The sequence below is a fragment of the Ochotona curzoniae genome, unplaced genomic scaffold (genome assembly GCF_017591425.1).
Source record: "Ochotona curzoniae isolate NIBS_2020 unplaced genomic scaffold, NIBS_Ocur_1.0 scaffold_274, whole genome shotgun sequence".
Lineage (NCBI taxonomy): Eukaryota > Metazoa > Chordata > Mammalia > Lagomorpha > Ochotonidae > Ochotona > Ochotona curzoniae.
The window spans coordinates 5,499,286-5,525,618 of record NW_024467101.1 but is presented as its reverse complement, the minus strand read 5'-3'; the positions used below and the strand labels follow the sequence as shown (position 1 = coordinate 5,525,618).

Here is a 26,333-nt window from a genome sequence, read left to right as displayed (position 1 = left end):
GCAGAGCAATGCTAAGGGACGTGATGATACAGCCAGGACCCCGTGTCCGTCCTCTCTGGTAGGCAGGGCTAGAGTCAAACAGTAAGTGACAAAAGGTGCTGGAGCTCCAGATGGCAGAGCTGCTGGGTACAGGAAGGGTAAGGCTGTAAGTCAGTCAGGGTGGCCAGGGCCTGTCTCCCTAGGGGTGAGAGGTGATGGTCACCGACAAGCAGGCTTCTGGGGAACGCAGGATCTGCCATTGCAAAGGCCCTGGGGCCAGCCGAGGGACAGGATGGGGCTTGAGGGGGCAGTAAAAGGTCCCTGGAAGAGCTCATCAGCAGCCAACCAAGGCTTGGGGAGGAGGGAGTGTGGGACCCATCCTATGTATGACTGACATCCTTTGGGCTGTTGGCCTCTGTATGTCCAGATGACAACGAGGCAAGGTGGCCAAGGGCTGAGGCTGGCAGGTGCAGGAGGTGGCAGGTTGTACAACAGACCTTGTCTGGTGATGAAGCGGCTGCTGTGTGGATGAGGGTGGTGTTCAGGACACTCGAGGGTCCTGCAGGCGGGTAGGACAGGCCATAGGTTCCCGAGAGGCTCCACCCTGGCTCCTAGTACAGCTCCCTGACTCACCTACCCACAAACTGCCAAGGTGTGCTTCTCAAATCCCAAGCCCATTCACGAAACCCTCAACTGAAAGCTCCCTACTTCTGGTGGTCTCAAGTCGAACCCCTCAACACATGCATGGGCCACCCCCTTCAACAGCCTCTTTTCCTGCCTGTGGGGCCCCACCCTCTGGCAGTCCAGCTTGGCTGCATGCCATGCTGTGCCTGTCTCACCTAGAAGAGGCCCTCTGGCCTGTTCCCGACATTGGCTGACAGCACTGAGCCAGGGCAGCTGGGAGGGACTAGTGCGGCCACCTCTCTTGGGGATTCTGCACATCAGGAGTCACTGCTTTCCCTACTCCTGCCCTGAGCCTGTCCCCATGGCCTGGGATCCCTGGAGGCTGGGCCCACAGAGGGCACATGGGTCTCAGGACACACCTCCCACGTCCACCAGGGCACAGCCAGGCCACAGCAGTGCCAGCTCTGATCTGCCCCTACACTCCAACCTCTCCTGGGGCCTCCTCCACAGTGGCCAGTGCAGAGTGAGATCCCCCAGGTGGAGGAAGGCTACCAGTCTCACAGCTGTCACTGCCCAAGCCAGGCGATGTCAGGGCGACCCTAGGGTGCAACACTCTGCCGCTTATAGGCCAGCTCCCTCATTACTAGGTCCATGTCCTCTGATGCAGCAGCTCCCTCCCCCCCTGCCCAGACCCCTAGCTCCATGCCCACTGAAGAACCTGCCTCACACTGGGCCAGGGCAGCCACCAATGGGGCAATGATTTAAGACCCACCACGAGGAGGGACAATTTAGCCTTCTGATGGAGGTGGCTCCATACCCAGATGGTGAATGCAGGGAGGGTCGTGGTCATGTCTGAGGCCTAAACAGAGGCCACCTAGATGGAGCAGGACCTCAGGAAGGGACAGGCAGCCCTGGTAATAGGCTGGCAGGCCAGAGTGAGACTGCACCCTCGGCACCCCACAGTACTCCCAGGCACCCCTGAAATGCCCTGGATCTGTACCCCAGGCTTGGGACTGGAATATGCGCAGTCCCAGCACTAGGGTCCATGCTGGGGGTGGTAGCTGGAGTCAGAGCCCCCATCAGTGACGGATGAGCCGGTACCACTACACAATGGCTGCTTATGCCCGGTATGTCCCTAGAGGCCAAGCCGCCTGGCATGCCTGAGCAGGGCTGTGACTGGGCACTGTTGTTTCACCATTTATTCAGACACCTTCCACCGTCTGCTCTACCCTGACCCCCACCCATGGGCTGCTCTGTGGCAAGCTGAACAGACTAAACGGTGTGGGCCAGCCAGCAGAGGCCCTTCCTTGCCTGTGGGCCACACTCCACAGTCTATGCTTCAGTTGGCAGGAACTGGGTTTGGGACTCGCTGGACCCATGGGAGCGGGTGTTTGTGAGCTGTTCTCATGTGACTGCGTCGTGGCTCAGGAGGGGCTCCCCATGCTTTCCAGGGGATCAGCATTGCTATTGCCCTCACTCCCCATCTCCCCATCTTTGGGCACTGACACCCCTGCGTCAGCCCCCACCGTGGCTCTGTTTTAGGAACCAAGGCCAGGCAAAGCCTATGCCTGTGGCCTCCCCATTTGTCCTTTCACACTGCCAGCTCCCTGGATCATGCCCACCACCTGGGGCTGATACCGCACGCAGGTCTCTTCTTAGTGCCCGTGGCCCGGCCTTGAGCCCTGAGGAGGAGTCCTTTGTGCTGCTCGCTTTCACTCCCCTCCCCTGTCCCCATTCTCTGCTTGGTATGAAGGGGACTTCCTTAGACACCCCCGCATCATGACCGCGAGTTCCGCCTTTCCAGCCATAGCTCTGAGTGGTGTCATCCCTCACATATCACCTGAGGGTCTGGGTACAGGCCAGGGTCCCAGTGTCCTCCTTACAGGATGATCAGGGACAGGGGCCAGCGTTGTAGGGGGCTTTGGGTAAAGCTCCCGGGATCCCATATCACAGCACCACGTCAAGTCTTGGCTGCTCCACCTCTGATCCAGCTCCATGCTTGTGCCCTTGGTAAAACAGCAGAGGATGGCCCAAGTACGTGGACCCCCACTCCCACAGGAGACTCAGATGTAGCTCCAGTCTGGCCCAGCCTTGGCCACTATGGTAATTTGGGGAATGAAGCAGTGGATGGAAGATCCTTCACTCTTTTTCTGTCACTCTACTTTCAAATGAATGAATATATTTAATTTTTTCAAAAGGAATGATAGGAGACAGCTGCCGACTCCAGTGGGTGGGTGGGTGGGGGGAAGCTGGGCATGATGGGGTCATGGGGAGGGCTTTGGGTCCTAGCTCTGCTTTCCTCTGGGCCACTGTGGGGACAGGAAGGAGCCTGGGGGGTGGGGGGGAGCCCAGAGGCTGGCTGGAGAGGCCCAGGGCACAGATGGGTCTCTGTCCTGCCTCCTCCTGTTCCTGTCCCAGGTGCCTGCCAGCCACAACTTTGCAGACAATGCAGAAGCCAAGGTTGGAAAGGCAGGGGATGACTTTCTCAGGGTCACCGGCTGGGAATCTGCAAGGCTTGGCTTCAGCCAAACCTCCTACCCTGCACCCCTGCCGAAGCCCAGCCCCACCAGCACCCCCAACAGTTGTCCAACCTGGCTGTGTCTGGGCACCTCCTCCTGTTATTTACTCAGCGTTTTTCTTTAAATAGACTTGCCTTTTTACTAAACAGATGTCTCGAAGAAAGAACTTCATATCCTGTTTTTTTTCTTTAAAGATTTACTTCTTTATTATTTGAAAGGCAAGCAGGCAGAGAGAGAAAGAGAGAGAGAGAGAAAGACAGAAGGAGAGAGGGAGCATGAGCGAGCATGCTCACAACTGCTGCTTCACTCCCCAAATGGCCACAGTGGCTGGGGCTGAGCGAGGCCAAAGCCAGGAACCTGCAACGCTGCCTGGGTCTCCCAGGCTCTTGAGCCGTCTATGCTCTCTTTCCAGGCTCATTAGCAGCGAGCTGGACAGGAAGCGGGGCAGCCAGGACTTGCATCTGACGCTCAAATACCGGAAGCCAGCACTGCAAGTGATAGCCTATGCCGCGGCACCATTAAACGCTGGTCCCTATGTTGTAACTAAATGGGCAGAGTTGCTTGTACATAGAAGGCACCTGGACTGGAGAACAGCACAAAGGATCTGCTTTTGCTGCCGGCCAGGGCCTACTGCAGGCAGAGTGGCCAGGTGAGGGCACCCACTTGCTGTTTGTTAAACAACAGGGATTAGCACCTGCTGGAGGGTGTTAGAGCCACACTGGCACCAAACTGGGATTTTCTCCTAGAAGGAAAAGGATTGAGGGAGAAAAAAAAAAAAAAAGGATTGCCTTCCTCACGGGGAGGTTTGGTGTGGCTTCAGGCCACCCCTCTGGCCTGGTGGCTGTCCACCCTGGGCGCTAAGAAGCAGGGCTCTGTGTCCACTGTCCCCTGGGATTGCAGGTGCACCCAGGGTTGGGCCCAGAGGTGCTCTCTGCTGGGACTCCTGGGGTGGAGGGGATGAGGAGGGGACCAGGGCTCCTGGCTGTGCTATCAGTGTTGCCTCCCCCCTTCCCCAGAGGCTGCTTCTCATGTCAGAAAAGTGGGTCACTGACTGGCTGGCTCTGTTCTGGTGGCTTCTGCTGCAGGGCACCCTCCACTGCTTTCCCCATTCATTCCCAAATGACCCAGCACACATGCCCTGGCCCGAGGCATGCCACTGTGGAGACTGTGCTTGCCCAGAATCGAGTCGCGTGGACAGGACAGGGTGGGAGTAGGGGAGGTGACTACAAAGAGAGAGAGAGAGAGAGAGAGAGAGAGAGAGAGAAGAGAGAGTGTGTGTGCGCACGTATGCCAGCGGCTTGCATTGTGCTAATAAGGCAGCCAGGTCATGCCCCATCAACACTACTGACCTGGAGACAAGGACACAGGGACCGTGGGAGAGAAGGGCAACAGTGAGAACCCTCTGGTGACACTGAGGGGCCTGAGTGACTCCCAGTGCTGATGGCACAGAGGGGAGCTGGTGTGCATTCTGGGGGGGATGCAACCTGGAAACTGTGACCATCCATGAGAGCTGCTCCCATCGCTGAAACCTCAGGGTCTTTGGAAAAGGCTCCCCACTGGGTCAGCAGTGACATGGCCCCCACGGGTCGAAAGAGCAGGGTGGGTGCCCCTCTTGTCTGGGAGGGCACATTTCCTGCCCCACCAGCATGGGGTGGACATCGCAGACATGGCTCCTTAAACATTTTCCAGTCCAGCTCCCTCCTGGTGCCCCCTGTCTCCAGGGTGGCTGTCGGCAGGAAGAGGCTGATGGTTTTAGGTTTTTGATATGATGTGTATTCTTGGACTAGAAGGCCACATCTTCCGGAGCAGATAAGAGCCCCTGGTTGCCTTGTTGCCAGTGACTAGATATGGGATGGGGACACCGCACCCTACAGGAACTGTCCTCTGGGGACAGAGCCCCACCCTTCCTTCCTGTCAACCCCACAAGGACCCAGGTTCCGGTCTCTCCAGCTTTGTCTCCCACCCGCATAGCCATAGTGGCCTGCTCCATCCTCCCTACACCACGCCCAGCAGACACTGTCCACTTGGAGACTCTGGGAGAGCTACCTTTCTGCTGAGGGCTGCCTGACCACTGGCCCCTGTGACCTTGAAGCAGGTGTGGTGTGTGGCTGGCCGGGCATTGGGACTGGGCCTCACCCAGGAGGAGATGTAGAGATGGATGCCGGCAGCCAAGCCCTTCCCAGCCTCATGGCTGCTGGCGCCTTCCCTGACCACACCAGCCCAGGCTGCCGCCTCCTGAGTGTGTGGTCTCCCCAGCCCCGCCATGGGCTTGTCTGGGCTTCTGCGTGGTCCTCTCTCCTCCAGCCACTAGCTTGGCTTCCCTGGAAGCTAGTACTGTGGAAGGTTCGCGGCACAGATGGATAGTAGATGGATCAACACCAAACAAGTCTTGTTCCGCGCTCAGACGCTTTCCCGGCCCTCCCCTGTGAGCACGTTACCCGATGTGACCTCTCCCGGCAGCCTGCAGGGGATGGGTCACACTGCAGGCTACTGCAGCAGGTCTGGGGGTTTCTGCTGACCTTCTGGGGGTGGAGCTCATACCCTGGTGGACTCGGGGACCCAGCTCAGTTGGGCTTTCCTGGGGCCTCCTCTGCCCATGTGCCACTTCTGCCCTGTTCCTGCCTCTCTTGTCACTTGCCTGGCTTCACAAGCATGCTTCTCCCTGCTCCTCCCCAAGCTGCAGGCTACTCCTTACGGCCCCCAGACAGGGTGATTTCCAAGTCCTCTCCCTGCCCAGCTTCTGCTGGCCACCCCTCTGCTCTCCTCAGCCCCCAGCATTCCTCTAGCCTCCCCAACCCAATCTTGGCCACTTCACATCTTGCTGAAAAAATTAGACAGCACCTCTGGGGTAAGGGGGGTGGCATGGACTCTGCCCAGTGTGAGGGGGCGAGCAGAGGGTTCAGCTGGCCTCTGCTGGCAGGACATCGGCTTATGCCAAAAAAAACCCCACCCCCCACCACAACACACACACAATGTCTACCCCGTGGGCACCATTACAAACCCATTTCTAATCACCAATAATAGCCCGAAGCTGCAGTCAAGCTTGGGACCACCAGCTGGCAGGCTAGTCCATCAAGAAGGAGCTATAGCAGGGAATCCTGGGAGATAGTGTACACACCATGCAAGCATCTTGTTCTTGCTTGAACAGAGGAGCACGCCTCCATGCGCCGAGTGTACAGGGGGCCAGGGCCTGGGGTTGCTCTCACAGCTCTTGCTTAGTCCAGAGAGGCCCTGGGTGACGTTCAGGTCATTGTCGCCAACATGAGCCAGGCGGCACAGTCATCAGGCTGTCTCCCAGTGCCATATGCTGCCCATGCCACACCTGGCCCTCACCAAGGCTCCCTGGAGTATCCACCTGCATCTCAGAGGAAGCTCCCTTCCTTCACAGGCCTGGGACAGACACAGCTGGCTTAGGGGCAAGGCATGGGCAGAGGGCAGGGGGGTCCCGCAGCAGTCAGCCTGCCACGGACACAGGCTTTGTGCCATGAGGGCGGAGTGGGTGCAGATGACTGAGCAGGTAGGGGATCTGTGCCCCAAGGCTTCTGCCAGGCTCCTCTGTGGCTTCGGCAGGCACAAGAAGACATTGTTTAAGTGTTTGGGGTTGGGGGATGCGTGCCTGTGGTCCCTCCCCAGGCACTAGGCCCAGACCACTGGATTAGCTTCTCTGTGCTCTGCCGACCACAGGCTTGCCAGACCTGACACCTGCAGCCCACTTTCTTTCGCTTCCCTGTGAGAGCCCTGGCTATTCTGAAAACAGAGTTACATGAGCAGGAGGAAGGACATGGCGGACACTGGCCACCCCTAGCTGCAGACAGGCCTCAGCCCAGACAAATGGCTCTGCCTTGGTTGGATGTCCAGTGTCCCTCAGCTCAAAGGAGGGGCAGAGGTGGGCAGGGGGCACCTTCCGTGCTGCTGTCCTGGCTAAGGGACACCTTCTAGCACGCAACAGTCTTCTGGCCTGTGGCCACTGAAGCCGCCTTAATGAGGTGACAGCATCGCCCAAGGAAAACACTGACTCAGGAGGAAGTCTGGCTGGACTGATGCCTCTGGGCCACGAGTAAAATAAATCAGTAACAGGGAGAGCTTCCACTTACGGAGATGGAGGGGGCAAGGAAGGAGGCGAGGCCTTCAGGAGCAGCCCAGTCAGAGGGGTCATGACCCAGGGACGTTGGGGTGACTCCAGGCTCCTGGCTACTCACTGCCAACTGTGTGTATGCCAACAATTCCCTGTTCCCTGCCATCCCCTCCTCCTATCCCTCCACCCTCATCCAGGCCAGGTGAGGGCTTTGTAGGGACCAGCTTCCTTCCTGATGCCCACGCCCATCCCTCTTACCTGGAAGGTGAGTGGCACCTTGCACCTGCTCCCTTCCCTTCTCTGCACCCCACCCCCACAGCTGGATTCCTGGGGCTCCCATGCACACATCCACACACTCAGACTCAACTGTGAGGCTGCTGAGCCAGGGAGCTGGAGGCTACAAAGAAAGAGCAGACTCCTGGGCTCCGCCCCAGGCCTCAAGAAAAGCCCAGGGATGTACTTGTTGTCAAGTACTGTGGGTTGGCAGGAAGCCAGCTGTAAGGAGACCACCCTGGGGGAGACTCTGACCTACAACAGTCCTGCCCCCCTCTATCAGGTCCTGAACTGGGGGTTTCTGTGTCTTAGCCCTGGCATTTCCAGGGAAGGGCTCTGAAGGCTCAGGGCAGCTGTCAGGCAGGGCTGCATCTGTGTTGCTGGATGCTGGGCGACATTGTACCGCTATGGAGGGGACCTGTGTGGGGAGACACTGTGGCATCCCCAGCATATTGCCTTCCTTGCACGGCACGTGGAACCGGCTGGCCTCAGTGGAGCCCTCGGCTGCCCTTCTGACTCTGGGGTCTAGCCTTGTCTGGACTGCAGCCGTGAGCACGTGGCCTCTCCTCTGCCATCCCCAGCCCTGTGCTCGGCCTTGCTAGCAGTTAGGGATCAGAGAAAGTCAGGGTCCTGCCAGGATCCAGGGTCCAGGACTGCTCCGGCCTCCCCTAGGTCCCTGCCCAGAGACCTGGCTGTGTAGTGTGCTCCCTATTCAGGGCCTCTGCACGGTCCTCCCCTTTCCCTTACCCCACTGCACCCCACCCTCAGGCAGTGGCTCAGCTCTCCCCTCCTCTGGAGGTTACCTTGCCCATCCCATTTATGAATGCAACCTCCTAAACCACAGTCCTCTCCAGTATGGCCCCCAACATACCGCGTGACCCTGGCCCCACTGTGCTCACAGCATCACAGAGACGCTCAGACAGGACCAAGCTGTTCACTGACATGGATCCCAAGGGTCCTGGGGAGGGACCTGGCACTTAGCTGGTGCTGCCAACTCAATCCCAGCCCCTTGTAATGATCGAGAAACAGGTGAGCCACCAAAGTACTCTGTTGGGGGGGAGGGGCAGCCACACATTTTCTGGAAATGTTGTTGGACTTACCTCAGGCAGACCCAAGGAAATGCACTTGGACTTGGTCAACCCATATGTTGCCCCAGGCCCAGGGGCTAAGATGTCCCCATCATTCTGTACCCTCTTCAGCACTGGGCTTGCATTGCTGCTGCTGAAAGTGTGCCCCCAACCGTCTGCCAACACCTCCCCGTTCCTCAGCCCCTTGTAAACCCCATTCCACTCCTCCCTCACCAACATCAGGAACGCTTCACAAACCCTGGCCTTTCCGGAGCCTTGGGGGCTGCAGTCTCTACTCCAGTTCTTGGGGTCCAACAATGCCAAAGTGGTACCCTCAAGAACAAGTCTAACCATGTGCCTCCAGGGTCCAGGGCAGGGATAGGGGTGCCGGGAGGCCCCCTGCAGAAGGTGAGGAGGTGTGTACTGCCCAGGTAGCAAGGGCAACACTGCCAGTGCCCACTGCCACCCTAGCTCAGGGCAGGGCCGGGAACGGACATGCATGTGGTGTTATCATAGAGGAAATCGATGGCTGGCACTGGCCCAGTGTTTAAGGGAAATGAATAGATTTTGGCCGAGGACAAAGAGAGTTTGATTAATCAGAAATTGGATAATGGAGGCAACACTCTAATTATTTTTCTTCCCAGCATTTTATCGAGAAATATGTTTGCACAGCATATCAGAGGTAACGGGGCGGGCAAGGGGGCGACTGTGCTGGAGGGAAGCCCGCCCTGGGGACAGGCCACCCACACCCGTGCTCCCCACAGTGGGTACTGGCATAGCAGCCGCTCCACGGACCCACAGGGAGCAAGGCAGGCAGTCATGTGGGGCAGACAAGCCGGAAGCCACATGCAGCTGGGGCAGCTCAGGTTGGAGGACATGGGGGAGATACAGGCACAGATGCTGGCCATGGTCAGGATCAAGTAGCTCCTCTCCCCCCAACATGGTGATTGCTCCTTCCGGGCCTGGCCACTTCCACCCCAGCCTGACCACACTCTAGCACAGGTGCGGGAGCAGGAGGCAATGGGAACAATGCCACCTGAGCAGGCCCAGCTACTCCTTCCATGGGAGTCCAGGCCTGTCTTTGGTCAAGGAGGTCATCAGGGGGCCCCTCCTATGGCATGGAGGCATTTCCGCCCAGTTCATCTCCTGGCCCCTTGTTCATGGTCAAGTCTGGATGGGAGCATGGATACAGAGCCTGGAGCTCATTCACTTTGCAACCATCTCCGTCCCCACTCCTGCAACAACAACTACAACCAAAACTAAGCTCAGCATCCTGTTCCTGCAGTCATCTGGTCTCCCAGTTCCAGACTCAGTCCAAGGCTTAGACCCAGGAGTGGGCTCACGAACTCATTCATTTGGTGATTCATTCACTCAACATAGAAAGGCTACCTTTGGCCAGGCCAGGGCCTGGCACCTGCAATGACTGCAGGCAATGAGAGAAGCAGGGACTGAGCGGCGAGGATGCTGGTTGGGAGAGCCCTACGGGAGGGGGCATATGAGGAGAGAGGGAGTGAGTTAAAGCTGACAGGTCAGAGGGAGGTCATAGGGGTTAGACTGGCCCCTGAAATCCTGCCTCCCAGGCCAGCAGGGCAGACACCACTCAGCAGCACTGCCCCTCAGCCATATTGTAGCTCCAGAGCTATTATGTGCCCTTGACCCAGCTCAGAGCTTACGAGACAAGCGAGCCAGGGCCCACAGTGTGACCCATGAGGGTCTCCATTACTGGGCAGTGAGGGGACTTGAACCTAAGAACATCTTGGCTTCTCTTGGGAGCAGATGCATGAACGGGGGGTCCTAACGAGTTAAAGCATAGGTCCAGCAGAGGGGCAGCACAGAATCACCACCTGTGTATCTGATGAGCATTAGATTCTACCACGGGCCGAGGGGACACTGTCCTGGCCAGGGGGTGTGGTCAGCAGAGGTGGGAACCCTTGCTGTGGGTGACCCTGGGGCTGTGAGTGATGACAGCAAGCAGCTCCTGGGGCTGGCGGGCGCTCAGAGAAGCTGGCCTTGCACATGGATACACAGAGGAAGGCAGCTTCAGATACAAACTGGGGAAATGCAAGGACAGCCCCTGTGCCATCTCCAACAGGAGCTGGGCCTGGCAGTGAGCCTCACGCCCCCAGCGGGCAAGCGAGGATCAGGGCAGAAGTGGCCTTGCAGCCCATGCCTGTCAGTCCCACCCCCTGGCCCTGGCCCCACATTTTAAAGAGAAGGAAACAGGGGTCCTACTAGGGTGGTGCCAACCTTTTGCCCCTCTCTGCTACACTGTCTCTCCCTGGGAAACAGGAAGGCTAGATGCCAACGGCCAGGGGTGGCTGTGGTCACCATGTCTGCCTCTAGTCCAGAAGGTGTGGACATGCCTTCTCTGCCACCCTTCTGGGGACCAACCAGGAGCACAGAGCCAGGGTTGGTTGGAGTCTCTCAGGTCTAAAGTAGAGGGGCCAGGGGTCCTCTCCAGCAAAATGGGATGTGGAAGGGCCCTGGGAAGACTCCTGGCCACACAGTCCAGAGCGGGTTCCTCACTGCCTTTCTTGCAAACACCTGTGGATGTGGGATGTGGGGAGTAAGGGGTGGGACCAGCACACTGGGGGACTGGGCCTCCATAACTCACGCCAACCGGCCTGGCTGAGGGGATCAGGGCTAAAGCTGAGGGAACCTGTCCTGGCAGCTCTCTGTCCACATGGCCAGAGGGTGGCCCTGCAGCAGGGACAGGGGCTACCCGTGGAGGGCCTCAGAGCCTTGACCGAGCTCTTGGTGAGGCTGCTGGAGGGAGCCTGCTGGCGTCTCCAAGGCCCCACCCTGTGCCGTGGCTGCTAATAGTCGCGCTGTAGCACTTTAGGGTAGATTCTCCAGGGACGTCTCTAAAAGAGAGTTATACCTTAATTTAGAAGCAAAATAACTCAAAACTGTGCGAGGCAGCAGGTTCCTTTGGAAAGGAGGCGAATTCAAGGAAGCCATTGTCTCATGGAGTGACTGGCCCTGCTGGCTTTGGGCTGGTACGGGCCATGCCAGATGCTGCTGGGAGGGGCTGGGGAAGGGTGGTGACAGCTTACAGTGGGCACTTGGGGCTCTCTGGGCCAGGAGGCCTACAGGCTGTTCTGACTAGCTCTAGTGCCTTGAGGGAGGAACAGAGTGAGGTATAGGCAGCAGGCCAATAGGCCTTGGAACCCACCTAGGGGACACCACCCCCACCTCTACAAGGCCCACCACAGCCCCAGCCATCCCTGGTGGCTCCAGGGGTAAGCACTTGAGTGGTCCCACAGGACCCTGTACCTGCCATCATCGTATTGACAAATCAACTCTAGAGCAAGGGGGCCATAAATTGATATAGCTTGGTCCCCAGGCAAATTGTTCCCAACGCTCTCCCCCCTGCCCTGGTGGTACTGCCCCTTCACCCACTGGCCAGTGTTTTTTTTTTTTTTTTCCAATCCCTTTCTCTAAAAGCCCTGAAACCTCTTCTGACCCTGATGGCCTCAGCCAGACACCAGATATCAACAAGAGCCATAGATCTCACTTTCTTCTTTCCCCACCTCTCACAAAGCAACCGTCTTCTCCCACCTCCAAAATCTTCCTTTCCGCCAAAGCCAGCTCCATCCTTCCGCTGGCTCAGGCCAAAGGTCTATACACCATCCTTGCCTCTTCTCCATCAGCAGGCCGACCTGCTAGTCTTTCAATAGTCTCTCATCCTAACCACTCCATTTCCATCCCAGTTTCTCCCTGACCTTGGAGTGCCATCTGGAGCCCAGGTGAGGCTGTCTGCTTTGGGCCTTTATACATGCCACTCTCTCGTGGGGGCTCTCCCCTCCACCATCAGCCATACTGCCCATCCTTCACGTCACAGCACCACCCATTCCACAGCACCCCCAGCCTCAACTCTCGCTTTTGGGTCTATCATGCCCTGGCTCGTCCCACCTGACACTCAAGTACATGGGTGTGACCATCAGCCTTTCCTGTTGGATGTGAGCAGGTGTCCCTATCCCCCCACCCCTTCCTTGGCACAGCGCCTGACACGCAGCATGTGCTGGCACACCTTAACTGAGTGAACACACAGATGCAGGCATTGTATGAGGTTCTGCTTGCTGGGTGCTAATGGAGGGCTGGCTCCATCTAAAAGGTGAGGACGAGCAGGCTTTGAGATGGCCCGTCTGTCCATGCAAGCTACAAGCCTGCCTTCGCTCCGGGTTCCTGCCAGGGGCTGATCCCAGTGTCTGCCTTGGTGCTTGGAACCAGGCATGGAGCTCAGGGGCTACCCTGGGAAGCTCAGCCCCTCTATGTGTCCTTTCAGGGAGCTTCAGGACAGCAGTGGATTGCTGGGGGATAGCCACGGTCAGCAGAGGCAGGCATACCTTTACAGCCACCCAGTGTCTTGAGGCTTGAGGCCAGCACAGGGCAGCCTCGTCCCAGGGCCACCCACTGTCATTCACACATCCAGACATGCCCCACAGACAAGGAGTATACAGCCCTTCCCAGGGCAGGTGGCAGCGTCCTCTGGAGCCAGGAAGCAGCTCCAGGGCAGGAGGGGACAGCATCCACCCAACCCCCACAGCTCACTCAGCTTCTGTCTTAGAACGGAGACGTGTGTTAGAGGAACACAGGGGATGAATTCAGACCAAATGCCAGTATCTCCTCATCCCTGCAGGAGGAAGCACGCACGGGAAGGCTCACGCTTCATCCAGCCAGGCGTGGCTAGGCCCGACGCTCCCTCACCTCCCCCCCATACACACCACCCCTAGACGTACTCTTTCCTGGCGGCCATGGCTGCCGCTCCCCAACATCCACCACCCAGAGGCACGGTCACCAGCTGAGCACAGTCCTCCAAAGCCAGTAGCTCCATCCAGCCCCGCTCAGCCCAGCACCCAGCACCCTGGGCCCCGCCCAAGGGGTGAGGCACCTGGACAGGAAGGAATCAAAGGTTGTAAGGTTTTTTTTTTTTTTGAGCTCCCCCACTCTCCAAGGCTTCCCCAGCTCACAGGGGTTACAGAACTGCACCCCTCTGACAAACAAGGAGGCCACCATACACACTGAGACAGACACGGCTTCCCCGGCACCTGCAGGCCACCCCCACCTTCCCTGGCTGGGCAGCCCCACCTGCCTTTCCCGCCACACCTCCCCCTCCTCCTCCTTCCTAACCACACACCAGGTGCCCACTAGACCCAGCTGATCGGGCATCTTCTGTGCCCCTTGTCTCCTCTGCCCACCCTCAAGTCCTTCAAAGCTCCAGTTCAAATGTCACAGTGCCCACAATGCCCCATCCAAGACCCTGGCACCTCTCTCGAGGTCTCTGGGTTATCAGAGCACAGTCCCTCTCCTGGCCCTCTCCCGGACTCCCCTCCTGTCCCAGGCTTTGGAGGGCAAGCCCAGTCTACCACTCACACCCAGTCCGCCCCAGCGCCAGATCCGTGATGATAGCGATGGTGGGCAAGCGAGCACTCAGTAACTATTTATTTAATTGCATTTGGCCAAGGAGCCTCTTCTAGACAGGGCCAGGAGAAGCGGCCCTGGATCCCCAGGGCAAGGAAATCACTTGGGCAAGAGAGAAGCAGGTGGTGTGAGGCTGTCTCCCCCAAACCAGGCAGACAGACCAGGCAGGTCTGTCTCCCCACCCTGAGAATGCCCACTCCAGGGAACCCTGGTCTCGAGCCTGGCACCGCCTTCCCATCCTTCTCCCACCCCCCATCCATGTAGCAGGAGTCCCAGTTCTCGGCCTAGGCGGATTTCTGCCACCATCACCCAGAAAAGGCTCAGCAACTGCCTCCCCCCTCCTTCCCCACCCCGATCGCCGCAGGATACTAAGGCCCAGCCCCTGAGGCCTGAACAGCCCTCCCTACCCCCTCCTCCAAACATCCCTACCGCCTTTGGTGAGGGGGTGGGGGGCGCGGATATCGAGCTGGGAACATCTGACAATCGCAGCAAGTCGATACTCTTGTCTCTCGTTCTATATGCCTCCGAGGAACCTGCTCATCCCACAGAGCAATGACCGACAACTGCGAGCCGTCCGTCCCCTGGAGCCCAGGCCTCTCCTCTCCCTCCTCTGCTCCATTTCAGCCGGGAGGGGAGTCAAGCGGCCGGTGCTTCGACCACCCGGGGAGTCGGCCGCCTTCCCTGTCATCCCACCCTCCCACCTTCCTAAAGGGAGACCGTAGGCTCGGGGCGCCGCTCCAGCAGGTCCGCCCCGGCCACCGCGGAACGAACGGCTGTTACCCACTGCCCATCCACCCCCGGCCCGCGGCAGCCGCCCTGCTCGGCCCGACGCGCCTTCCTCCCCTCAGCAGCACCTGCTATGTGGGGATCGCGGGGCCACCCATCCTCCTTCCTCCCGTGCCCACAGAGCAGGCAACCGGGCAGCCGCCACCTTCCCCCAATCCGGGGTCGGGCATCCTCGACGCTGCGCCCCCCTGGCACATTCCCCCAACACAAAGGCCCCAGGGGGTTGAGAGGGTGCGGTGCGGCGGATGCCCGCCCGGGGGGCCGCGCCCCCACGACCCCTCTCCGATTGAGCTCCACACCGAACCGCCGCTTTCACTTACCTCAGCAGGGTCGCTGTATACCGGGGCATCAGCTGCTCCGGGCGGAGCGCCGGGATGGCGCGAGGCGGCGAGCGAGCGCCGGGCCAGCACACAGGCGCGGGGGGACGTGACCGGACCGCGGGCGGCGCACACGCTCCGGCCGGCCGGCCTGGCTGCCTCCGCCCGCCCTCTCCCGCGCCGCCCGCCCGCCCGCGGGTCCGCCCGCCCCGCGCCCCGCCGCCGCGCCGCGCCGAGCTGCCGCCGGCAGGAGGCGGAGCCGCGAGCGCAGCTCGTTGCCAGGCCAACCGCGGGCAGGAGGGGAGGACGGGGGCCGCGCGCCCGGCCGGGCACCACGCGCGCCGGGCGCCGCCGCTCCGCCACGGGCTCCGGCTGGCTTGCCCATTGGGCACGGACGGGCAGACGGACGTCGGAGCTGTCCAGTGGAGGCGGGCAGGGGCGGGGCCGCGGCTTGGCGCGTGCCGCAGTCCCGCACGCCGCTGCCTGCCGCCCGCTCCGGCGGCTCCCCGACTGCGCCGCCGCCGCGCCGGAGAGGCCGAGCCGCCCGCCCCGCCGCCCGCTCGCCCTGCTGTGCCTCTCCCGGCGCGGGAGAGTGAACCTGAGCGCCGCCATGGGCTCCGGTCCCACCCCCACCCACCCTCCCATCGTGGCCGATCCTGCTGGCCTTCCTCTGGGCTCGGGGGTTCGAAGCCAGCCCAGCCGCTTCTTGTTTCGCCCACAACCCCCCTGCCCCCATCTTTCTCTGTCTCTCTCTTTCTCAGCCTTGCTGTTTGCAGAGTGAGGTTCGTAGCATCTGCTTCCCCGGATTGTCGCCTCTGGGAAACCCTAAAGGCGTAGAGCGGTGAGGTGGGTGCCGTAAGGGAAAGGGGGACATTGGTCAGCTTTGCGGTTGTGGCTCCCAGTGCGTTGTAGACAACATTCAGCAGTCGTGGCCTACGGTGAGGTTGCATTGTGAGGAACGGGAAGGGGGCACGGGCCTAGGAGCTGATCTCCCCAGTTCATAGCAACCAGGAGGGACCCTGCTCATATGAGGTCAGGGTCCACTCCTGCAGAGGCCTCTGTCCCCCACAGGTGCTTCTAGGACCCTCCAGCAAGCGTCCGTGTTCAGGCTGCACGTGAAATATCTCCTCCCGGTTTCTTTCCCCATCGGTATAACGTGTAGACCACTGCAGTGTGCAGCCTAGGGTCGGGGCCCACTTGGGCAGGGTGCTATGGTTAAGAGACGGACAAGTGCCGATTGTGCACAACCCTGGAGCTGGCACAGAGCTCCCTGGAGGTGACAGGAGGAACGTGGTCAGCAGGGCACATGCACGGGGCTTCCTCCATGTCTCCTCTCACTGGCCCAGCAGGTGTACCACCTGTTTCCTGTAGCTTGGATGGGGAAGGGAGCGCAGTCTGAGGGTTAGACATTCCTCTGCAGCTGCAGGTTCCATGGCCAGGGATTCAGCCAACTATGGGGGTGGAAGTTGGAGGGGTAAGAAGAATTCACATCTGTCTCTAACATGTGCAGACATTCTCCCAACTCTCCCCCGCCCCAACCCTGCCATGCTGAACTCAGCTATCTTAATCATCAAGATGATTCCGAGCGTGTAAGAGGGATGTGTGCAGCTTATAAACCAATATGGGGCCGGGGCATCCACCATTTGCACAAGCAAAACCAGATGTAAGAGTGGGGTACCTCTCTGGCAAGGGGTGGGGGATTGCCTGCTGTTCATCTGACTTGACCCCAATGCTGCCTGAGATTAAGGGAGACCTGGGACCGTCTCCAGATGGAGCTGAAGTTCTTGAATTTAGACCCTGGAGTTCCAGGGAAGGGCTGGCTCTGAACATGAAGGGACCCAGAGAAGCTGTGCATCACCTGAGCCAACCAGGGCAGGGGGACCTGCGGAGACTCTCCAGCTCTCTGCTCATGTGCAGGGGGAGAAACAGCAGAGGATGACCCAAGTGCTTGGGCCCCTGCATTCACATGAGAGACCCCTAGGAAGTCCCTAGCCTCAGATGGGCCCAGCCCCAACCGTCACAGCCATTTGCAGAGTGAACTGACAGAAGATTCATCTCTCTCCCCCTCTCTCTGTAACACTGCCTTTTTTTTTTTAAGATTTTTATTGGAAAGTCAGATATTGGGGCCCGGAGCGGTGGCGCAAGTGGTTGAGTCCTCGCCTTGCACGCCCGGGATCCCATATGGGCGCCGGTTCTAATCCCGGCAGCCCCGCTTCCCTTCCAGCTCCCTGCCTGTGGCCCGGGAAAGCAGTCGAGGACGGCCCAAAGCTTTGGGAACCTGCACCCACGTGGGAGACCCGGAAGAGGCTCCTGGCTTCGGATCGGCATAGTATCGGCCATTGCGCTCACTTGGGGAGTGAATCATCGGATGGAAGATCTTCCTCTCTGTCTCTCCTCTCTGTATATCCGCCTTTCCAATGAAAAAATAATAAAAATAAATCTTTAAAAAAAAAAAAGAAAGTCAGATATACATAGAGGACGAGAGACAGAGAGGAAGATCTTCCTTCTGATGATTCACTCCCCAAGTGACCGCAACTGTGCCTATCTGAAGCCAGAAGCCAGGAACCTCCTCCAGGTCTCCCACACGGGTGCAGGGTTCCAATGCCTTGGGCCGTCCTCAACTGCTTTCCCAGGCCACAAGCAGGGAGCTGGATGGGAAGTGGAGCTGCTGAGATTAGAACCGGTGCCCATATGGGATCCTGGCGTGTTCAAGGCAAGGACTTTAGCTGCTGGGCCACCGCACTGGGCCCGAACACTGCATTTCAAATGGTGGTCTGCACTTTGTCCTCTGCTCCTTCTGGACCGGGGTGGTGGTAGCAGAATAGGGAGACAATTGTGGGGGCTCCATGGTAGCCAGAGGGAGGGGGTCCTAGAGACTGAGAACAGCTGGTACAGCATGCACACACACACACACACACACACACACACACACACACACACCCTCTGCCCACCAGGAAATGACCACATCTCAACCACAGGTGGTTTCAAGCCACAGGTATCCCAGATCTATGCTGACCCCGTCTGGTTCCTGGTTGGCTTGTAGCATAGTCCTCCATGCCTCTGCTAGTCTGGGCTCCCCCTCCCCGCAGCCTCCTCCTCTGTGAAGCCCACCTCCCTCCCTCCCTGCACATGCAGAACCCCTGAACTCCTGGCGTATACATATCACCCTGTTGCTGGAGTGACCTGTCCCCACCAGTTGTTCCACTTCCCAGGCCTGGCCTGTGTGGTGCCACCCTGTGCTGGCTGGCTGGCTCCCCTCTGTCCTTGTCTCCCCTAAACTCTGCAGTTCACTGACCCTCAGGCTGCAGCCCAGCCTGGGGGGCTTCTGCACCTCACCCCTGCATCATAGCAGGGGGAGGTCTGCCCATCCCACCTCCATGTGCACAAAATCCTCCCAGATCTGGGTTGATTATAAATAGCCAGGCCCGCCATCTCCTTTTAGCTAAAGAAGCAAAGCGACAAGGTGCGGCCGGCATGTGTTTTTATTTTTACTCCCCTCCCTCTGTCTCAGAAGGAACCCAGGGCCAGCGGCTGAGTATTTTTCAGAGCGTTGCACGTTCTCCCTAAAAGCCCCGTCTGTGCTGCGTGACCTTCTGCCTTCCGGCTGCCTCCTCTGTGCTTCCCTTTCCTCACCAGGGAGGGTGGACACCACCTCCACGTTCCACTCTGTCCCCTCCGTCCTACCACCCAGCTCATGCCCTGTCCCAGTCCTGGCTGCACGCTGGGATTACCTAGAAAGGTCAGGAAAGGAACTGAATGCCTGTGAGGCCACAGGCAGGTCCTGAATGGATGGGTGGATGGTGCCCAGTTTCCTCAGCACCCTCTGAGGGGAGCCTCTGCTCAGGTGTTTCCCAGCCCGGTAGCCTGTCCCTCCATCTGGCAAATGATCGATTGCCTGCTGTGAACTATGGGGTGTGTATGCACGAGGGAGGCCAGGCCGCGGCTCAGTGGGACAGGTAGGGGAGTTGTGGGCAGGTGACTGAGGCTTGGGCACAGCAGGGGCCAGGGGTGAGTATGTCCTGGTAGCAACCTGGCCATGGCGGAGGGTGGAGAACTCCCAGGCTACTGAGAGAGATGAGCTGACCCTGGCGAGGCGCGAGCAGGTGGGATAAGAGGGGGACCATGGCAGCTTTGGTTTTTTGTATACCACTCACGAGCCAGGCCCTTGTGTGTAATGGAGATAAACTGGGGAGCCCGGTTACATGGATGTGGAAATCCACAACACATGGAGTGCCTTCCCACCCAGTGATGAGGAAGCCAGAACCACAGAGGTTAAGTAATCGGTTCAGGGTCACACAGGGCGGGGGCAGAAGCGACAGGCCTAGGCATCTTTGGAAATCTGTGTGCATGAATGTTTTATTTCAAGCCCAAGTCACAGGAAAAGTGCCTTAAATGCTCCACCCTGGTTGCTCTGGGAGAAGCTATGAACCCTGCCAACCCCCGGGGCACCTGCCATTGATGTCCCCGGGGAAGGTGCGAGGGAAGGAGGCTGGAGTGCTGGCTTCAAAGAGGAAATCCCCTGTGCTAATTGGCACTGGAGACCTTTAGGCTAATTAACCTGTTTAATTGTCCATCTCCGATAGCTGGGGAGGGCGGAAGAGAGCCTGTGTGGACTGGCTAACCTGAGAGGATTTTGCAGTGGGCAGCAGCAAGGCCAGCCAGGGCCAGAGGCTGCGAGAGGGGAAAAGCACAGCCTCCTCCCTGGACTTAGTCCTCCTCTTGGGGGCTGGGGTGGGTTCTGGGTTCTTCTCCCCCCAAGCAGCCACATGTGGACATCACCCAGGAGGGAAGGGGCTGGGTGCCCTGTCGAGGGGAGGAGCTTGGCCTCCTGTGCTGTGCCTGGCACCTGTGCCCCCCAGCTGTGCTATGCTGGGATGGTGCCCTCCCCTGACATCCCCCCCACCCCCGTATGTTCCTGTCCCCTTGTGTAGCAGGCACAGCTCTCTGGCCTACATGCTTTGGTCCTGAACCTGTCCTGCACCCTAGGCTCTTCCTAGAGAAGGGTGAAGGCCTGCCTCCTCCCCCAGTACAGGGGTGGTGGCGAGTTGCTGGGTGTCTCCCAGGGGTGGCAGCTGCTGCTTGCTCAGATCCCTGGGTACTTCAGGCTCAGGCATCCAAAGGGTGCAACCCTGGGACCTCCGCGGTCAGCCCCAACGCGGCTCCTCCTCGTGGCTGTGCAGCCCCCACCCTTCAGCCCAGCACGCCCCTCTCCCCTCTGACCACCACTCACAGCCCCTGGCATCCGACAGGGGCCCAAGGCATCGTACGCAGCGGCCTGATTCCGGCTCTCGTGTGGAAGATGCAGAGGGAGGAGGAGGACATTCAGGAGCTCATCCTGGACACACTGGCCCCCTGCCTGCAGGTGGACGCCACCGAGGCCCTGAGCAGCCGCGCAGTGCCCTTCCTCAAGCAGAAGCTGCTCAGCGCCAACAAGGACATCCGCAGCAAGGCTGCCCGCGTGCTCATCGCCATCAGGTGAGGGGTTCCTACTGTCCCTGGGGTCGGGGTGTGGGAGAGAGCCTTTTCCACCAGGTCCTCTGCAGCCACAAATGCGTATGATTTGGCCCCAAGCTCTGTCCCTGGGTTGGGAGCCCTACCGCAACACACACACAAACACACACACACACACACACACACACACACACACACACACACACACACACACACATTCTGGCTCTGAGCTCTGACCCTGGGTGGGGAGGAGGGACAGCCCCACTCCAGCCTCAGAACCACAGCCGGCCTGCCATGTGTGAAGTGCAGTAGGCCAAGCTCACACTGCTGCTGCTCTGCATCCTGGTGCCATGCTATGTCCAGTCCCAGGCCAGCACAGGTGCTCCTTATACCCTGAATCCCTTTATGTCCCTCTGAGGTAATCCTGGGTCTTGCCCTCCCTCCTCCTGCCCCTCTACCAACACCACCACCCCTGACCAAACAAGGCCCACAACTATCCCCTCTCCTCCCCAGCATCCCATTGGAGGGCAAGAACCAGGTGTGTCAGTATGATGTCATCCCCATCCTGGTGCACCTGCTCAGGGACAAGGACACGGAGGTACAGGCCAATGCCGCAGGGGCTCTGATGTACACCGTGGTGACCACTGAAGGTGAGGCGGAGGTGGCTGTGCGGGGGGTCTCTCTGAGGCCAGGCAGATCCAGGCAGGTGGGGGGTGACCTTGGCATTAGCCTGAGTATTGCCCCTCGACCAGGACTTGCCAGTGAAGTCCTGTGAAGGCTTAGTTTGAGGCTCAGCCCTTGCAGGGCCTCCTGCCATACTGGGCACTGGCGGGGAGCGGGTGTGAGAACCTCAAGTGTTTTGCCACCTAAAGGAATGACTGGATTTACGTTAAAATACACACACACACACACACACACATATATATATGGGGCGGGATATTTGAAAGGCAGAAGGACAGGGGAAAAGAGAGCTCTTCCATCCACTGGGTCCACTCCCTACAGCTGGACTAGGCAGTAGCCAGGAGCCCAGAATGTCATCTGGGTCTCCCACGTTGGGTGGCAGGACCCTTGGACCATTGTCCGCTGCCCTCCAGGCACGTTAGCCAGGAGCTGCATCAGAAGCAGAGCAGCTAGGATAGAACCTGCAGTCTCATAAGAGATGCCAGCATCACAAGCAGGTGGCTTAACCTACCCCCTGGGTTAACATTTTAAAAAGAACACACTGTCTTGGGAGGATTAGAATGTGTGGGCGAGAAATAAGTGGAGGGGGCTAAGCTGTTAGGGATAGCAAGGGCAGCGGCTGAAGAGGGGCCTGGGCCCAGAGCCAGACTCTAGAAGATGCTGGAAGGTGCCGGGGGAGGTGACTAAGGAGCCTGGGGCTGGGTGGTTCCTACCCTAGAGACTGCACAGGCAGAGGGCTCCCCTCTGTCCAGCAGGCTCGGTAGTAAACCCAATGCTGGTGGCCTGGCAGGAAAGTATGCAGCCCTGGACGCCGAGGCCATTCCCCCACTCATGCAGCTGCTGTCCTCAGCCAAGAGCAAAGTGCGCCTGAATGCCACCAAGGCCCTCACCATGCTGGCCGAGGCCCCCGAGGGCCGCGCATACCTGCAGTCCCATGTGCATGTCTTCCGCGTCCTCGAGGCGGAGCAGAATGAGGCCATAAAGCGTGCGGCTCAGATCGCCATCAAAGTCATCGAGTGGAAGCCTTGAGCGCCTGCTGTGAGCCCAGTGTCAGAATAAAATGTGGAGTCATTCTCTCTGGTCTGAATGCTGCTTCTGTATCTGTGGGTCCTGTGGCCTGGGATGGCATGAAGGTGGGTTCTGCTCCCCGTTGGAGTCCAGAGACCCCTCGGAGGTAGACAGTGGTGTGCTCAGACCTCTGGGCACCAGGGTGGGTGGCAGCAGGAGCAGCCGCAGCCATAACAGGCAGCACCAGAGCTTGTGGTGCTCTGGCAACCAGGCCCTGGCCTCATCATCCCTGGTCAGTCAGGCCTGCCCCCTCTCCCATACTACAGGGCGAGAAGGAAGGAGACAAGTGAGGCTGTGTGAGTGTGAAGGGGGAGGATGGGACAGTCTAAAAGGTTCTGCCAGGAGTGAGCGTTGAAGTCAGCAGGGCTGGCTCTATGTTCTGGGTAAGACTGTACCCATCTGCATGCCATCCCATCCACTCTCGGCAGAGCTTTCCATCTGGCCCTGTGGCTTCTCTCCCTGCAGCAAGACTGACTGGAGGCTGAAGGGCTGAGAGAAGGTGAGACACAGGACTGTGGTCACAGATGGGTGGCGGGGTGGGAGTAGGGAGGTAAGGCATGGCAGGGATGTGCTGGGGGGACGGTTTAATTGCCTTCTTCCCTGCTCCCCTCAGGAACTGGTAGGGCTCTGGCTCCTTGGAAGGGGTCTCCCTCATCCATGGCACCACTAATAGTCTTGTTTCCTTGGGGGGGGGGTTGGCGGTGAGGGAATGCTCACCCCTTCCGGAATAGGGGTTATCAGGCAATCCAGAGCCTCTTCTAGAAGGGCTGTGAGCCCCAGGGGCCCTCATTTCCCTGCCAGGAAACACGGGGGAGTTGGTGTCACTAGAATTAAGGGATTAGCCCAGTGAGGCCTTCTTCTCAGGGAAGAGACTGGCTGGCTGCTGAGCTCAGTTGTGGTTTCAGGTCCAATCCCATCCTCAAAAAAAGGAAATCCCTTCCGTTGCAGAACAGGTGCTCGGTGGGGGTGGTGGGGGGGTGTTCCACTTGCCCCTCAACTCACACGGCAGGCCCTGGCCCAAGTCGCCCACCACCCTGCTGTCAGGACACAGCTCTGGCTCAGCTCTGTGTAAGGCTCCTTCTTGGTTTAACTCTGCCTGGCTTCCTTCACTGTCAGACCGTGACCTCTGCCCTCCCTCCTCATGGACCCTTAACTCCAACTTGACAACACCTAGCCTTAACTGTCTCCTAAGGGTGGTGGTGGGGCGGGGAGGAAGCCATCCTTCTCAGACTCCCAGAGCCTAAAGAGAAAAGGGAGCATTTTTTTCTTCTAACTCTGGACTGCTAGCAGAGACGTCACAAGGCAAGAAAGGCGTAGACAAAGGTTCCTTGCGAATACAGACACAGAAACTCAACAAGTTAGCAAGCCAGGTCCAGCAATGTATGACAAGGATGTACTCCATGACCAACCAGGACTTGCCCCAGGAATGCAGGGTGGCTAAACGTGAGAAAATCAATCAGTGTTGCAGAGAGAGAGAATATAGGACAAAAGGCACATGATCACCTTAATGATGCAGCTAGGGGGCCAGCTTGGTGGCGTAGCTGGGAGAGCCATCACCTGTGACACCAGCATCCATCCATATGGTGCTGGTTGGGTCCCGGCAGCTCCACTTGCCATCCAGCTCCGAGGAAAAGCAGCAGAAGATGGTCCAGATGTTTGGGTCCCCGCCACCCATGTGGGAGACCTGGTTAGGGCTCTGGGCTCTGGGCTTCTGGCTTTGGACTGGCCCAGTCCTTGCTGTTGCGACCATCTGGGTGGCTAACCAGCAGATGGAAGGTCACTGTCTCCCTCTCTCTAACTCTTTCAAATAAATAAGTTTTCAAAACTAGATGCAATCAAAGCATTCCATAAAAATTAGACATCCATCTGATTTAAAACAAACGTTCAGCAAACTAGGAATTTTAGAGGGGAACTTCCTCTACATGATTTTAAAAACTGCAAAATTTCACATCTGACAAACATGTTTTGGATCAAAAATGTTATAGTGGAAAAAAAAAACCAAAAGCTGCTTTCTCCCAGAGGCCAGGAACAAGACCAGGATATGTTGCTGCTTCTGCTCAGTCGTGTTCTGGAGGTTCTGATAGGGCAGTTGGTTAAGAAACGGAAAGGGACGGGAACTGTGTATGTGCACAGATCAAGGATGTACATTTAAGAAACATCAGGACTAATCAGGTTCAGCAGTGTTGGCAAGACATGAGGTCATAATGTGGAAATTAGTTGTGTTTGTGCCTGCTGGCAGCAGACCAAACTTTAAAAAACAAAAATGCAATTGAGAAAAAGAGTTTCACCTAATGATAGCATCAAAAAGAACAAGATTCCCAGGCATAAACTTGACAAAAGAAGTGCCGAGACTTGGCTCCGGAAACAAGACGTGGTGGAAAAAGACCTTGATGCCCTAGAGAAATGAGGAGATGCCCCAGGTTTGTGGATCAGTAGACTTGAGTCTACCACCACGATGGCAGAGAACTACTGCGCGCAGCTCAGACCCAGGCTGTGGAAACGGAGACCTCTCCCGGAGTGGCCGGTCTCTGTACTCAAGTTGGAGCATCACCCGGGGCCCCTCCCTCTTTTTCTCTGCCCCTCAGTCACCACATGCTCTAGCCACATCCTGGGGCGGAAGGCAGGAGCGGGGGTGTCTTCTCTCTTTCCTAGGAGCAGCAGCAGCCTGGCAAATCTCATTCCATCACCTTCCTGGCCTCTGTTCTGATATTTAGGAGCCCAAGACAGTGCACAACCCTCCACCCTCCTGCCCTGGCACGTGCCATGCCTCCATGTCCTCAGGCATGCCGTGGTGTCCCAGCTTGTATCTTCCCAAGTGTGGATCCCTCTGGTCCCCTACTGGGTATTCAGCAAGCATACACGCTGCGTGGTAGGTAAGAGTGGAATCTCAGGCCGCCCTCCAGTCTCTTCCCCTGTGAAGTGTGTTGAGTCCTGGTACTCCTGTGAAGGCGGCTCTAATGACTTGACCATGATGATGCATTTGCCCTGGTGTGAGAACAGCAGGACCGCATGAGAAGCCAGCTATGGCTCTGCTTGGTGGTCCACTCTCAGAGTGATTCCTTGTGGCTTTGGTTGTGGAGCTTGACACGGTGGCTGGCACCGTGTCAGAACGGTCAGGAGAGGATCAAACAAGGGTGGGCAGGCTCTCATGAGCCTTCAGTGTGCTTTTCCAGGATGCTGGCTTGGCTGCCCCCAGACCCATGCAGGAAATGGGAGACTTCTCAAAGACACACACCTTGGTATTTTGGTCTGAGAAGGAAGAGGAGGTTTAGGGAGTCCCTGCAGAGTAGCTTCTGTCTGTCGGCCAAAGGGCATCTCTCCCCTGGGGGCAGCTCCTGGACCTGTCCTCATGAGGTGATGGAGTCTATGCCCTTGGCAGGGCCCAGCACCTGCCTTCTGGGGTGCCACGGCAGACCCCTCTCCCCTTCCCCTGCCCCGTGCTGAGCCGAGGAGAGCCTGTTTTGCCCAGTCCAGGCTGTGCCTCCATGGCCTGTGTGATCCAGTTCTGGGCATAGCACCCCCTGTGAGGAACACACCCTGGTGGGGCGGAACAGGGGATGGGGCAGGGCTTCCACAGCGTATCTTTGCCACCGGTGCCATCCCTTTTAACAATGAGGAGGGGATAAACAAAGCAACAGAGGTTGGGCATAGGAAAGGAATGGTGACAGTCAAGTAAACACAAGCAAAAAAAAAAAAAAAGCCCAAATATATCGAGAATATATCTAGAGATAAAACCCAAAATTAAATTTAAAGTGAAAGTCAGTGTTTATGCGGTAGAACCATTTGGAGAAAATGACTCATTTCGTGAGGGAACAGCTGTTCTCATTTGCATAGTATGTCATCGCCAATGGACTTCATGCTGTCCTTCTGGCCTGGCGTGCGGGGCCTTCCGCCTGCTGATACTTGACGGATACCGCCAAGTCTGGGAGTGTTTTCATTAGAGTGATCATTGGTTCCTGGTCTTTGGGTTACCCCGAGAAAATGCCCGCTGTCCTCCATGCTGGGGACCCCAGAGCCTACGGCAGCTCTGCCCACCTACCCTCGCGGCCATCCTGGGTTTGCGGCCGGC

General features: G+C 58.3%; 2 protein-coding genes across 2 annotated transcripts in view; one reads left to right on the top strand and one right to left on the bottom strand.

Annotated features, from left to right (window-relative positions):
• GNAZ (G protein subunit alpha z) overlaps nt 1-15,186 on the bottom strand; it is a 40,044-nt gene extending 24,858 nt beyond the window's left edge. Inside the window, exon 1 of the mRNA XM_041003726.1 lies at nt 15,068-15,186. The gene's annotated coding sequence lies outside the window, so the exon portion shown is untranslated. The remainder of the gene's footprint in view (nt 1-15,067) is intronic.
• The window catches only part of RSPH14 (radial spoke head 14 homolog), a 55,682-nt gene extending 33,412 nt beyond the window's left edge, over nt 1-22,270 (top strand). Inside the window, exons 4-6 of the mRNA XM_041003727.1 lie at nt 20,314-20,539; nt 21,029-21,165; nt 21,987-22,270. Coding sequence (XP_040859661.1) covers nt 20,314-20,539; nt 21,029-21,165; nt 21,987-22,225 — 602 coding nt within the window. The 3' untranslated portion in view covers nt 22,226-22,270. The remainder of the gene's footprint in view (nt 1-20,313; nt 20,540-21,028; nt 21,166-21,986) is intronic.
• The last annotated feature ends 4,063 nt before the right edge of the window (nt 22,271-26,333 follow it).